We start from the raw sequence: 14,146 nt of genomic DNA, 5'->3' as shown, positions 1-14,146 counted from the left end.
CTGTACTGGAATTCATTGATGCCATACATTTTTGAGGGATCAAACCAGATACTTTCGTACCTAGACAATTCCTCCTTTCTTTTGTTCATAACATCGCTAATCAAAAAGTTTCAGTTGGTTCTCAAATAAAGAATAAAACCGACCAAGTCAATCAAAATAAATCTGACAATGCAAACAAAAAGTAAAACTGAATAAAGTGTTTGCACGAGTAGCTGTAACTACATTAACAATTGAAACTCCCACTCTAATGTATTAAAGCCTCAATCATCTAGAGAAAGCACAACTAGAATGCATTAAATACCATAAAATTTATACATCATCCATCACCAGATTAGGACATGAACCAAAACAAATAGATCAACTTAAATAATTTGGAAAAGATAATAAATAACAGTACTTCAAAAGAAACAATAACTCCTTATTATCAGAAAGATGGTGTTATCCAAGTTGGCCGGCAAATAGGACTCAGTGACAATCCAGGATAAAAAGATTCAAAGCTTCCATCTTCAAGATTGTAAGCCCCCATATCTCTTCCACCACCGCCACCTTCACAGAACCTGTATTGATCCATCATATCATCAATAAAATATATACGATTAGGCTTGACTCCAGTAAACCTAGAGGAGTCGATAGACATTGATCCACTGCGGCCCAAGAAAACGGATGATTCTCCCAAAGTGATAACCTCGTTCAATGTAGATTTGCTTACATCTAGTTGATATACTTTAAATTTAGCAGTGTAATAACAGCCAATACCATTAGGAGCATCCGGATTTGTCTTCTCCTTCTCACCGAAGGATCTAGTAACAATAAATAGTGCATTGGATATCTCAACTAGGTACCGGTTAAATGGCTTGCAAAATATAGGATGGTCAAGTATAACAAGTCTGTGTGGCTCTACAACTGGTTTGGTAATACTAGGCCCTGCAATATCAAAAACCCAGACTTCGGCACGGTTAGTTAATGCATAAAATTGCCCCTTACAGTGAATAAGAGAGGAAACTCCATCATATCTCTTGAAATTAATAATAGTCCAGTTGAGGTCTCCTGGTCGCCAAAAAGACTGCAAACTACGTGGCCAAAACGGGAAGTGACCAGTACATAATCTGATGTAACAAAAGGACTAGCAGATAAGATAGCTTTGTCTATGCAACGTAACTCTTTTGACTTAGAGAGGGAAGCTTTATAGTGGTGCGAGAGAAAGGATATAACAAGTTCATCTCTCCATTGTATGAGATTATGCATAGCCAACCCTTTGATGGAAAATACTCTCGCGGCCTCTAGCTTCTGAAAAACATATGCGTGAAACTTTATCCTTGGAAAGAGAGTAGAATTCTCGATAATCATCATCTTTATTTGAGAGCATTAGCAACGGAACTTGGGGCAAAAGAACATCAAAATTTTCCTTTGTAGCGGCGATTCGCCATGAGGTACAAGCAACACCAAAAGCAATAAAATCTTCGAGTCCGGAGCCTAAAGGGCATAAAAATACACGGTTTTTACCAAAAGAGAATGTCTAAAAATTATTATACCAAAACGGGTATATCGTGGGCTGATCCACGATATACCCCAAAATTTTTTTTTACCTTGTCAGACGATTCAACCAAAAGCCAAAAAAAAAAAAAAATTACATGTATAACGTGGACTGATCCACGTTATACAATTTATATTGTATTGTATAACGTGGATCCGTCCACGTTATACAAGTAAAAAAAAATTCTCTCCTGTTATATTTTAGGGTCTCCTCAGTTCTCCTCTTTCACTGTTTCTTTCTAGTATTCTTTAGTTACAGTCCCTTCAAGAGCCGATAAAGAGGATATTATAAAGGCAATGGTTAGAAAGTTGATTAAATTTTCTGAATTATATATGAGCTAAGCAGAATAAGTTTCCTGTCTAGGTTAAGACCACAACAAGTGCACCAAATATGTCGATATCAGTATCTCATATAACTATCTTCGTAATAGAATCCAATCGAAAGATAAGATGTCATCCCAATAAGTGATGAAAGCTCATATCAGCACAGCAAACCATATTATCACCACACAATGTCCACTGATAAAATAAACGCAGAACGATGAGCTCATGGGTGCAAGCTCACTCCTATCTCACTGTACATACAACACACCAATCATGTGGCACCCTTTTGTTTCTCTCAGTAGATCAGTAGATCAAGAAGATTCTAAGAAGAGTAATGAGCACATGAGGAAAGAAATTATTCTCTTAGAAGCGATCAACCAAATTGCATTATTCTTCTCCATGCACCAAATAATTGACAAACTTAAAACATATCTTTGATACATTTTTTTCCACACATTTGGAGCAGATATTCAAGCTAACATATATTTTGACGGAACTGCAGCCAAAGAGTCGCCGGAAACAATATTTTTTTACCAAAGCTAAAAGGAAATAAACAGAAAAGTCAATGAGATTGATGAGTATACCAAAAGATTCTGAGGTTTGATGTCCCCGTGACACACTCCAATGGTGCGGTGTATGTAAGATAATGCCCTGAAAATCTGTCGGACAGAAACAGCATCTTGTACTTCAGACATGTTAGAAAATACAACCTCAAGAAATCATTAGCTCAAGTGCGTTAACAACAACGTAACTGAAGTGAAACTAGCTTCTCATAAAAACTCGCGGTTGGATGGACTTTTCCAAGCTTAGCCTATCCTCAAAACAAACAAAAGAACTAGAAAATATTGGAACAATTTTTGCAACAATCTCTTGTCCAACATCTCACGCATATGAAAAAAAAGGGAAAACAATCTCTTGTATAACAGAATTTGCAGACGTGTCTCGTATTGGGTGTTCTTAACAAGGGGGCCTATATAAATGACAACTCACTTGAGAAAAGAGTACACTACCTGATATGTATAAAGCTTCACAAGTATCAATGGCATCCGTTGGTTCAGCTTGTTGTAGTGTTTGATAACACGGTGAACAGTTTCAGGTACATACTCAAGAACCAAGTTAAGATAGAGTTCATCCTTATCAGCTGTGGAAAAGAAGCAATGTGTCAGAGAAATTTTTTTTGCTTTTATAACGTGGATCAGTCCACGTTATACAAGTTATAATTGTATAACGTGGACTGATCCACGTTATACATGTAAATTTTTTTTTTTTTTTTGCTTTTGGTTGAATCGTCTGACAAGGTAAAAAAAAAATTTGGGGTATATCGTGGATCAGCCCACGATATACCCGTTTTGGTATAATAATTTTTAGACATTCCCTTTTGGTAAAAATCGTGTATTTTTATGCCCTTTAGGCTCCGGACTCTAAAATCTTCTATCACTTTAACACGCTTTGCAATTGTAGTAATGAGGTCTAGCGGCAATTCTCTCCAGTTTCCCATCGCAGGATATTGTGAGGCTTTAGGAGGATTGTAAGAAATAAACAAATTGGATGGAATTTATTGGGGTGTAACAATGTAACTAACATGGAATAAAAAATATATATGTATGTTCCTATAATGACAAGGATTAGGAACAAGCAGGCGTATATAGTTTTATTAGTATTAGAAAAAATTCGAGGGCATTTATGGGGGTGTAACAAATAACATGGAAAAATATGTATGTTCCTATATTGACAAGGATTTAGAATAAGAAAAACCTCAAAAAGCAAAATAAAGTCCAAATTGATTATGATTTGATTAACTATAATTTATAATCAAACTATAATTAATTAACTGTCAGCTAACTATATTCTTAAGTAACTCATTCTACTTTGTATTATGTATAATTATAATGTTATTAACAACTTTTTTTCTTAGTATTTCCCTTAATCAATTAAGCAACGTGATTTCTGAATTATAACCTTAAAAGTTAATAAATTATTATCAAACTTTTTCGAAAGGTTCTTTGAGGGATAAAGATCAGCTTTTGAGCCAAAAATTGACCCCAAATCCTTTTTAAATTAAAAATATGAATGCAAGGTTTTCAGGACAAAAACGTTTTTATATGAAATGGAACAGATTTAATTTATGGATAAAAAACGTTACTTTTGCAGAAGTATCTGTGCTCCTGTATAATCATTTTTATCACCTAGCCCATCTACCCATACTTAGCCTCACGCCGTCTCTTAGAGCCCGTTTGGATTGGCTTATAAGTTGCTTATAAGCTGTTTTCAGTTTTTTTGAGTGTTTGGCTGGTCAGCTTAAAGTCATTTTGTGCTTAAAATAAGCTCAAAAAAATAATTGGGCCCATTTGACTTAGCTTATCTAAAGCAGCTTATAAGCCAAAAAAAAAAAAAGTTAGACTACCCCAATTTTTTTTTTTTTAGCTTATAAGCTGTTTGCAGCTTATAGGCATAAGCCCATCCAAACAGGCTCTTAATTTAGATTCAAGTACTTAAAACAATATAAATACTAATGTGATGATTTATCTATGAAAAATAGAAATTCCAGAAATATATAATGTGAATTCTATCACTTGTTTAACTTATAATTATTATTTCATTAAATAAAAAATAAAGATGAGAATAGGAATTGTGGTTTAATGATTTTACATTGAGTTTAAGTTATATATACTGTTAATGTAATCAAAAAATTAAATTAATAGATCACTTATACCTGTTATAGCATGTGTCTTAAATTAGAATTTTTCTCCATTTCTTTTACGCGAGATTCAAATCTCACTAAAAAAAAATTCTTTTTCATCGTCTTTCCCAATTCATTTTTTTTGCGCGGATTGCCCTTCATTTGGGGTGGTCTTTAATTTTTGCCCTTCAAAATTGGTGGTCTTTAAGTTTTACCCTTCGCCTAATACCTCGAGGTTGTGGGTTCGAACCCCAGCTCAGTAAAAAATAAAAAATAAAAAAAATCGCAAGGCAGATGTTTGGATTCACAAGGCAGCCTATGCAAATTTTGCCTTAAGGCCAAAACTCAGTCTTGCCAATCCAAACTCTACCTTGCGATTTTTTTTTAAAAAAAAAATTGACGGGGGGGGGGGGGGGGGGGGGGGGGGGGTTCGAACCCAAAACCAAGGGATTTTTAGCGAAGGGCAAAAGTTAAAGACCACCAATTTGAGGGCAAAAATTAAAGACCACCCCCAGCGAAGGGCAATCCTGCAAATTGCCCATCCCAATGTACTGGTCACTCTGCACCCTGAGATACCTCAAGAGCCTAAAGCAGAATAAAGGGCAAAGTGCAGGGATACCTAATTTTGAGGTCGTTATTTAACTTGTGCTCATTTTTTAAATTCTTTTTGCACTTGTATCACTTCGAACAACTTCAGACGTACGGTGTCTGAAGTTAGTCTTCATACTTGTATCTGAACTATTCTGAAGTTTGGTTTTGTCATGCTTAACTTCAAATACTGCATGTCTAAAGTAAATATATTTGTAAATTTTTTAAAAAGACGGGTATAAATTAAGTGATGGTTGGTGGGCAATTTGCAGGAATGCCCTTATTTTGTGGTGGTATTTAATTTTTGCCCAGCAAATTGGTGGTCTTTAATTTTTGCCCTTCGCCTAATAACATGAGGCTTGGGGTTCGAACCCCGGCTTAGTAAAAAAAAAAAAAATCTCAAGGCAGAGTTTTGTAGCAAAGTTAGGCCTCAGGCAGATTTTTGAATGCAAACTCTACCTGCAGACAGAGTTTTGCAAGTCAAAGTTAGGCCACAGGCATAGTTTTGCAAGCCAAAGTTAGGCCTCACATATTTTGGGGTAGTCTTAAATTTTTGTCCAGCAAATTGGTAGTCTTTAATTTTTGCCCTTCGCCTAATATCATGAGGTTTGGGGTTCGAACCCTTGAACCCCGGCTTAGTAAAAAAAAATCGCAAGGCAGAGTTTTGTGGCAAAGTTAGGCCTCAGGTAGAGTTTTGCAAGTCAAAGTTAAGCCTCAGGCATAGTTTTGCAAGTCAAAGTTAGGCCTCAAGCATAGTTTTGCAAGTCATCAGGCATAGTTTGCATGCAAACTCTACATGCAGGCAGAGTTTTGCAAGCCAAAGTTAGGCCTCAGGCATAGTTTTGCAATCTATCAGGCATAGTTTGCTTTCAAACTCTCCCTTAAGGCAGAATTTGCCTTCAGGCATAAGGCAAACTATGCCCGATCTGCCTAGCGAATCTAAACCTCTGCCTTGCTATTTTTTTTTTTGGTGGTTTGAGCGGGGGTTTGAACCCGAAACCCATGGATTTTTGGGCAAAGCACAAAAACTAAAGATTTCAAATTTGAGGGTAAAAAATTAAAGACCAGTGCTTTTGAATAGGGGTGGGCGTTTGGTTCTTCAGTTCGGTTTTATCAAACTTTGATTCGGCTATTTCGGTTTCGATTTTTTGAAGGTGGACACCGAACACCGAACCAAACTAGTTCGGTTCGGTTCGGTTCGGTTCTTTCGGTTTCGGTTTTTTCAATTTGATTTTTTTGATATGATATTAGAAGCGATTCCATTTACACTAATTCATATTCTCAAAAGCAACAAAACATAAAACTGATAAATTGAAATCAAAATCAAATAAACAGGATAAACAAGAACAGAAAATCATAACCATGATATAGGATTGCTAGGTGTTATATACATACAGTAAGAATAACTAAGAAAATACATAAATGACATACATTAATCCTAAAGAAACATCCTAGTTTGATTTTCTCAACTGAAGTGGAAAATTAGGGATACAAAAGCAAAAAAGTGCTTGTTATAATTGGGTTTTTCTTGGACTTAAAATTAATGGGCCTGGACTATTTTAATTTTTTTGGGTAATGTATTAAATTTCGGTGGGCGTTCGGTTCTTCGGTTCGGCTATTTCAGTTTTGATTTTTTGAAGGTGGACACCGAACAACGAACCAAACTAGTTCGGTCCGGTTCTTTCGATTTCGGTTTCTTGAAGTTCGGTTCAATTCGGTATGGTTTTTCGATCTTCGATATTTATGCTCAGCCCTACTTTTGAAGGCCAATCCACACAAAAAAAATGATGGTTGGTTGTCCCATGTAATTTTTGCCAAAATAAAGTCCAAAATCCATAGGGAAAAGGACATATATGGTTGGTCGGCCATAAATAATCTCACCTTTTATCCAACCCAAATTATACCCACTAAACTAATCCCATCCATTAGCCAAAACTTAAGTAAGACAATTTTCAAATAAAAACCCAAACACAAAAATGTTTGAGGCGATTTTTATATATAATTTGTGTCATTTGTGTATAAAATATGTATCGGTACCTATCTGTAATGTATATAAACTGTATAAAATATGAATCACTAAGGTATGTATCATTTTTTGCATATAATATGTATCATTAGTGTATATAATGTGTATCAGCACAGTGCAACTGCCCTTTATAGAATAGAAAATTGTATCATTTTTTTATATAATATGTATCATTTTTTGTATAGAAAGTGTATATATAATTCCAGCATGTGTATATAAACTGTATCAGTCTTGTATGAAAAATGTATAATAGAAACCGTATCATTGTGGATTTGTGGTATATAATATGTATCACTATTGTATATGTAAAAAAAATATCATATCATTATTGCATAATATGTGTATAATAAATGTATAATTAACGTATAATTTATGTAAAATAAATGTATGATTAATTCCAGCATATGTATATAAAATGTATAATTATTATATATAAAGTGTATATATGCTGTAGCAGCCTGGGCTTTTGGGCCGGCCAGCCTTGGCATTATTTTGGGCCGAGCGGACTCTTGAGGGTGTTAGGCCCAAATATTGGCCAAATGTGACATTACTTTGGGCCATTGGACACACAATATCCTTTTCCCAAATCCATATTGTCCAAAAGCTCCATTATGGGCCAATCGTATATGCTCCACTTATATTTTGGGAAAAAAACGTAAGTAGACAATGATATAATAATATTTACATTTTCTTAGCAGGTAAATTAAATGAACATTACATGGCACGTAAAGAGTTTTATAGTAAACCAAATTGCTATATATAAAGAAACCATTTCCACATGAATAAAGTCAATCCCTATTTTTTTGTTTATGCATATACTTGTAACTACTTTTTTACCGTTTTACACTTCCTCCATATTTTGAATAAAAAATTTCCCAGCATTTTTCTTTTTACCTTTTCTACTTCTTCTTATTCTAGTCTCCTTTCATTGTTCATGTATCCATGAAAATAAAATTACAGCTTTGATTGAACATCATGGGAATGGGATATTGAACACAATGGTTTCAGTGTTCATGGCTTGTTTTTGGATATGACTTGCTAATTTTATTATATGTAGTATAATAATAATATTATACATTGAATAATATTAGTATATTTTATTACATCTATTAAAATAAATTAGATATAACTCGCATAATTTGATTATACACAACATATAAAATTTTATTTACTCATATAATTTTATTATATACTGTATAATAAATTATATCTGTATATTGTAGGTATTACTTTGTATGTGGATTAGGGCTGTTCAAAACCGAACTGCCACCGATAACCCAACCGTAAAATTGGCTTATTGGTAGTGGACTATCGGATTAGCGGTTGGGGAATGGATTAAAATCTTGTAGTTAACAGCTTATCGGTGCGGGGCGGATTACACAATTTTCTTATTGGGCAAACTGTTAACCCGTTAAGAATTTATCATATTTATATTTTTACCCCTAAACATATAAAATATGTATTGTAAACCTAAAACACTAAAATCTAAAGCTAGAGCACTAAAGTGAAAAGTCTGAAGCATCAGTAATTATCTTCGGTAAACTCTTCCATTAACCATAAATTATTATTATTATTATTATTATTATTATTATTATTATTATTATTATTATTTTGTGTTGGAAGTTACTATTGCAATAATTGTGGTTCCAGAGAAAGGTGGGGAACTGATCACCATCGAAAGGGTTGAGATTAAACTTGTGAATTCTTAACTGTTAAGTCCTGCCTTGTGGCTATGAGGCTTAATTGACTCCCTAGTTGTTAAATTATGAATAAAACGTTTGTCTTTCAAGGCAAAAAAAAAAGATAGTAGTTACGTAATTTAACCGATACACCGCCCGATAATCGTCCGATAATTGCTAACCCGATACCGAACCAACCGATATCTTATCGGTTGGCTAGCGGATTAGTACTTTTAAAAGCCGATAACCGTTAAGCCAAACCGTTACGCGTAGTTATCCGCCCAATCCGCCCGATAAGTAGCCCTAATGTGGATGCTCAATGTTATTCCATGTAAAGTAGTAGCAAATAGTCGGAACAACAAAAAATTAGTAAAATTGGGAATTGAGATTCAGGAGTGTGAAATTTCATAAGTAATTACGGTGTATTAGTTAATTGAATAAGAGAGAGAATTAAAAAAAAAATTGGGTGTACTAGTTAAAGAAGAAAGAGAAATGAAAAAATAAAGGATAAAGATAAGAATAAGAGAATAATTGTAAATCCCTCATTAGTGGGATAAAATTTAAACATGAATCCCTAGTGTATTTAATTATGCCAAAAAAGTGATAAAATTGCTATTTTTGATGAACATTAGAAGTTGTGATAATTATGTTCATAAGTCTAATACCTTGACTAATGTCGTAATTTTCTCTTATATTGTTATCCGACCCAATGGTGATTCTGAGACCACCCTTTGGAGATTGAAATTTTATATTTATACTCGTTAATTCCTATTTACCTTTTAGACGAGAACACTATTTCTACATGATTGACTTGTTAAAAAAATATGTTTACCCAACTACTAAGTCAACCAAATCTCTCTTCATTTTCTTCCCTATAGAAATTTAGGTAGTACTTTTATTTCTATGCTTCGTGTACTTGTATCATGTCTGCTCATACCCACTATGTTGACTTAAAAGTTTGTTACACACCTATCAACAATATTCTAAAGTATAATCTGAGTGGAAACTTGTACCGAGTCAAAGCAGTATAAAAATTTAAAAGAAGATGAAGAGACAGAAAGATGAAGATTTGGTTGACTTATACTCTCTCGAGTATCTGGTTCATTTTACTTTTCCTAGTGAATCGGTCCGCGCTTCGCGCAGTTATAAAAATATTATTCCCTCTGTTCCAATTTGTTTAAAGGTTGATTAGTTTGGGAGTTAAATAAATTTTTTTTTATTACGATTTTCTCCAACTCTTTTCATATATTATGAATTATTAATTATGTAGATTCGAAGAATCTATGTTTAAAATTAAGTCAAAAAAAAGTTATTTGACTCCCAAACTGGTCAATCTTCAAATAAATTGAGACGGAGGGAATATAATTATTTAAATTAAATAAAAATATAAAGCTTTTTCAATGACATTTTGGTGGCAATACAAATGTCCCGATTTCTATAAATGGACTAATGTACATATGTAAATTTGGTACTTTGATTATTGAAACGTTGAAGTTTTAAGAAAAATTGTGTTCTTCTTCACAGAAATTTGGTACTTTTCTTAATCATATATGCATATTTATGTTCTTCTTTTTTAAATGTTTTCTGGGAGATTCTCCTTACATTGAAAAAAATATATAGAATTAAAATACAAAACAAAGAAATCTGCACCCACTTGCCTTGTTTCTATCTTGAAAACACACAAACATTCCATATCTTTATGAGTAACTAATACTCCAAACTAACTAAACTCTCATCCTTCACAATCACTTTTAAGATGATTTTGCTGAACATTTTTAAAAAGAAGATCCAATTTTACGTGTTACCAGCTGTGACCTACATGATTTCACATATATATGTTGACCTTTAATATATTTTTAAGAAGACAAAACCCAAATTACATTAACATTAGAGCATGCTATTCATTCATAAAAGTTATACCAATTTTTAAGAAAATTACATAAATATACTATTTTCTCAAAATAAGGAAGTACAAGAAAAGAACAAATATTTTAATAAAACCTAAATGATTCTTCACGTGTACAAATGTTTTAAGTTACCTTATTCCCCCTTTCCAAATGTTGCTTGATAGTTGATCAGTTACTCCTTCCGGATCAAAAAGAGTGTCCAGTTAGTCAATTGCACACCCCTTAAGAAAATACTAAATTTTAGGTAAAAATAAGTAATTTGGCTAAACTACCCCAAATTAAATAGGTATTGAGGTTTGGTCACTTAACACTTAATAAGGTCAAATCTGAAAAACTAAGGTTAATTCTTTCTCGATTTGAACACTCTTTTTTATTCAAAAAATAAAGACTAAGTGGATACTCTTTTTGATCTGGAGCGACTATCAATTTTCACGCTGAGCATATTTTTTGACGGTGCTAAAAACTTAAACATAAGAAACAGATCAATGAGGAGCGTATGTCAATGTTTAAAATTTATTAAATTTACGCACTGTATATTTTAAAACTTGGTTAGTAATTAGCACTCTTCCAACAAAGTCATAAATGACTAATTTGAGCAAAAAAAAAAAAAAAACTAATTTGAGCCCAAAAAATAATATAGAGCTGCTATAACAAAATAACATAATTTTTCGAGCTCTTGTTAATATCCCCTCCCGCAAACCGAACAACATTCAAGAGTCTTCTTTCTCCGGCCAAACTAAAGCATGAAAGCAGGAATGCAGTGAATTTAACAACATTGGTGCTTCAAATATGAAATAAAAAGGAGAACATTGGGTAGGGGTTCTCATGAACAAAGTACAAATTTATATAGGCAAAAATGGATGAATACCAGCCATAAGGTACCTTAAAGTTTTAAATTAAATATTTGGGATTTATGAATATTAAAAGCATTAGAGTTATGGATATGACCAGTTACGAAAATGAAAATTTCAAAGCAATAAAGAAGAGAAAATATAAACGCAAATGACATTTAAGTGCTACAACTACGTGAGTCTGTTCAAGAAAACTGATATTTACATTTTTAAGACTTTAATAGCTATTTGGGCAATTATTAGGCAAAGCATAAAATAGAGAAATGAAGGGAAAATGTCAAAAAATTGAGAAACAAGATAAATGACAATGGAGGCTATAGAGAGGTGCCACATAGGATTGTCTATGCCTAGCTTTATTATATATACTAGTGAATTTGACCGCGCTATGCGCGGCCCTAGAATATATTCTCTTGTACAAATAAAACAGAATTTATATTGCAAATGCGTAAAAAATAGAAGTAACATGATAATGAAAATAAAAGCATGCATTAGAAAAGGAGTAAAAATAAAGAGCAAAGGAAAATAAAAAGGATTTTTCGTTCAAACTCTTGCTTTTTGTTTGGTTGTCCCCATACTTGAAAAAAGAAACATATTTTTGTTTGATACACAATTTAGAGTTCAACACAATCTTCTGAATCTTCCTAATTGAAAGTTTTGAAAGATTTACCTTGAATACAAAGCACAATTTTTGGCACCATCTAATACCTCTCTTACTTGACTTTCTCTTGTTTTTCTATTTCACATGATCATGCATATGTATCTCCAATCATAATCCATCTGGTCATGCCGTTGTAATTGTCTTATCCTTGGATGCATAATTAACATTGACTCCTATTTCAAGTAATGCTTATTTTTTTCGCTGCTTGTAATACCACTCATAAGCCCAAAGAAAGAAAATATTAAGGAATAGAACGAAAAATTAAGCGATAACTTCATTTCCTTATACATTAACACATATATAAATATAACAATGAGAATGAAAAAAAAAACTGAATCATATTCACAGTAGTTTATTGACCCGTTTTCTTAAGTACTAAATTTTTTTCTTCATGACTTTTGTAATAATTTCTAACCATTGTATTTTGATTTAATCAAATCAATTAACAAAGAATAAGAAAAGATACAGGAAACAGTTAAAGAAGAAAAAATAACCAAAGAAATGCTTACAAAATGTCTTCCTAACGTTGCAGACCCCCAACTGGAAGTATGAATATATTGTTTTCTCTTTTATACATTCTCTACTACTAATTACTTTTAATGTCCTAAATAAACGTGTATGAATCTATATAATAAAGGAGGGTAACCGGTTAGTTTCTTCACCTAAGTAACCTACATAAGTGAAATAAATAAAGAAGACAAAGAGTCACTATTTAGCCTACTTATCTATCAAACATTATTTTCACACACAGAAAACAACAAAATTAAAGAAAATGCCAAAAAGAATTGATGATCAAGTTAGCTATGATCAACTTTAGATATAAATATATGATTCACGTTCTCCAAGTCAGAATAGAAAAGATTAGAAAGTAGTAACAACTATTTTTAAGTTAATTAATAAATTCATTATAATCTCAATCGCGAGAGACTTTTCGGATTCTTTTTCCTCCATAAATAAGGAATTCAATGTTGGAACAATAATAGCTACTTATGCATAATGTACGTAGTAACTTGCAAGTAAATAATAAATTTCTCCATGAATAAGAAGAGTGGAGTATTAATTATTGAGCAATTTATTGTTGTTACAATAAAATACATAAAAAGATAGGATAAAAAGCAAAACAAATAAGAAAAAGGAGAAAAAAGATAATTGTGTTTCTAGGCCATAGAGAGGTGCCACATCATCTTTCTATTGACTAGCTTTATATTATATATAGATTGATATTGATGTTTAGCTTTTGCACGCTCAGTAAATAAATATTAATTAAAAGAATAATTGAACTACGTTATTTTTTATTCTTTAATTTTTATTTTATTGGTAATTTTGATAGTATTTTATGAATTGACTGATACTATCAATGTTACCCAATTAGTCATTAAATAACGTTGGTCCATAGGGAACGTTTGGACAAATAGGGGAAATACGATGGAAATACAAGTGATAAAATATATAATTGCTATCAATATTACCCAATTAGTCATTAAATAACGTTGGTCCATAGGGAACGTTTGGACAAACAGGGGAAATACGATGTAAATACAAGTGAGAGAATATATAATTGCTTGAATTTCAATTTTTGTTATGCATAAATCACCACTTAAAAAAATTAATTTGTTTCAATCAACGTGAATCAATGCGCATTGTAACATCTACGTGGACCAAGGCTAAGTGGGTGGGTAGCATTAGTTTAACGTTCTTTGAAAAGACTAATTTGGAAGCTGTACTTTCTTCTTTTTCTTAATTTGGATCAGTGTTAATAGGAACAATAATCATAGTGCTAGGCAATAAAGTTAATTGATGAAGAAAAGGTCAGTCGTGTTGAACAATCAAGCATTCTTGAGATTAATCTAATAATTCACTTTCCTACTGTGTATAGTCATGGGCCACATAAACACGATGC

General features: G+C 32.6%; 1 protein-coding gene, 1 long non-coding RNA gene and 1 pseudogene across 2 annotated transcripts; all 3 read right to left on the bottom strand.

Annotated features, from left to right (window-relative positions):
* Positions 1–424: 424 nt before the first annotated feature.
* Positions 425–958, bottom strand: LOC132637077 (probable F-box protein At1g65740; the record flags this gene model as incomplete). Its single annotated transcript, XM_060354224.1, has 1 exon — positions 425–958. A coding segment is annotated over one exon (534 nt), but the record flags the coding sequence as incomplete, so codon positions are not given.
* Positions 949–3,355, bottom strand: LOC132634860 (uncharacterized; annotated as a pseudogene).
* Positions 2,474–3,015, bottom strand: LOC132634861 (uncharacterized). The gene is made up of 2 exons (XR_009580360.1): positions 2,868–3,015; positions 2,474–2,516 (listed from the first exon to the last, which is right to left on the bottom strand). It is a non-coding gene; the product is annotated as an uncharacterized LOC132634861 (long non-coding RNA).
* Positions 3,356–14,146: the final 10,791 nt, after the last annotated feature.

The sequence above is a fragment of the Lycium barbarum genome, chromosome 4, assembly GCF_019175385.1.
Source record: "Lycium barbarum isolate Lr01 chromosome 4, ASM1917538v2, whole genome shotgun sequence".
NCBI classification, from domain to species: Eukaryota; Viridiplantae; Streptophyta; class Magnoliopsida; order Solanales; family Solanaceae; genus Lycium; species Lycium barbarum.
Note: the sequence above shows the minus strand (reverse complement) of the source record. Positions and strands in the feature narration are given on the sequence as shown.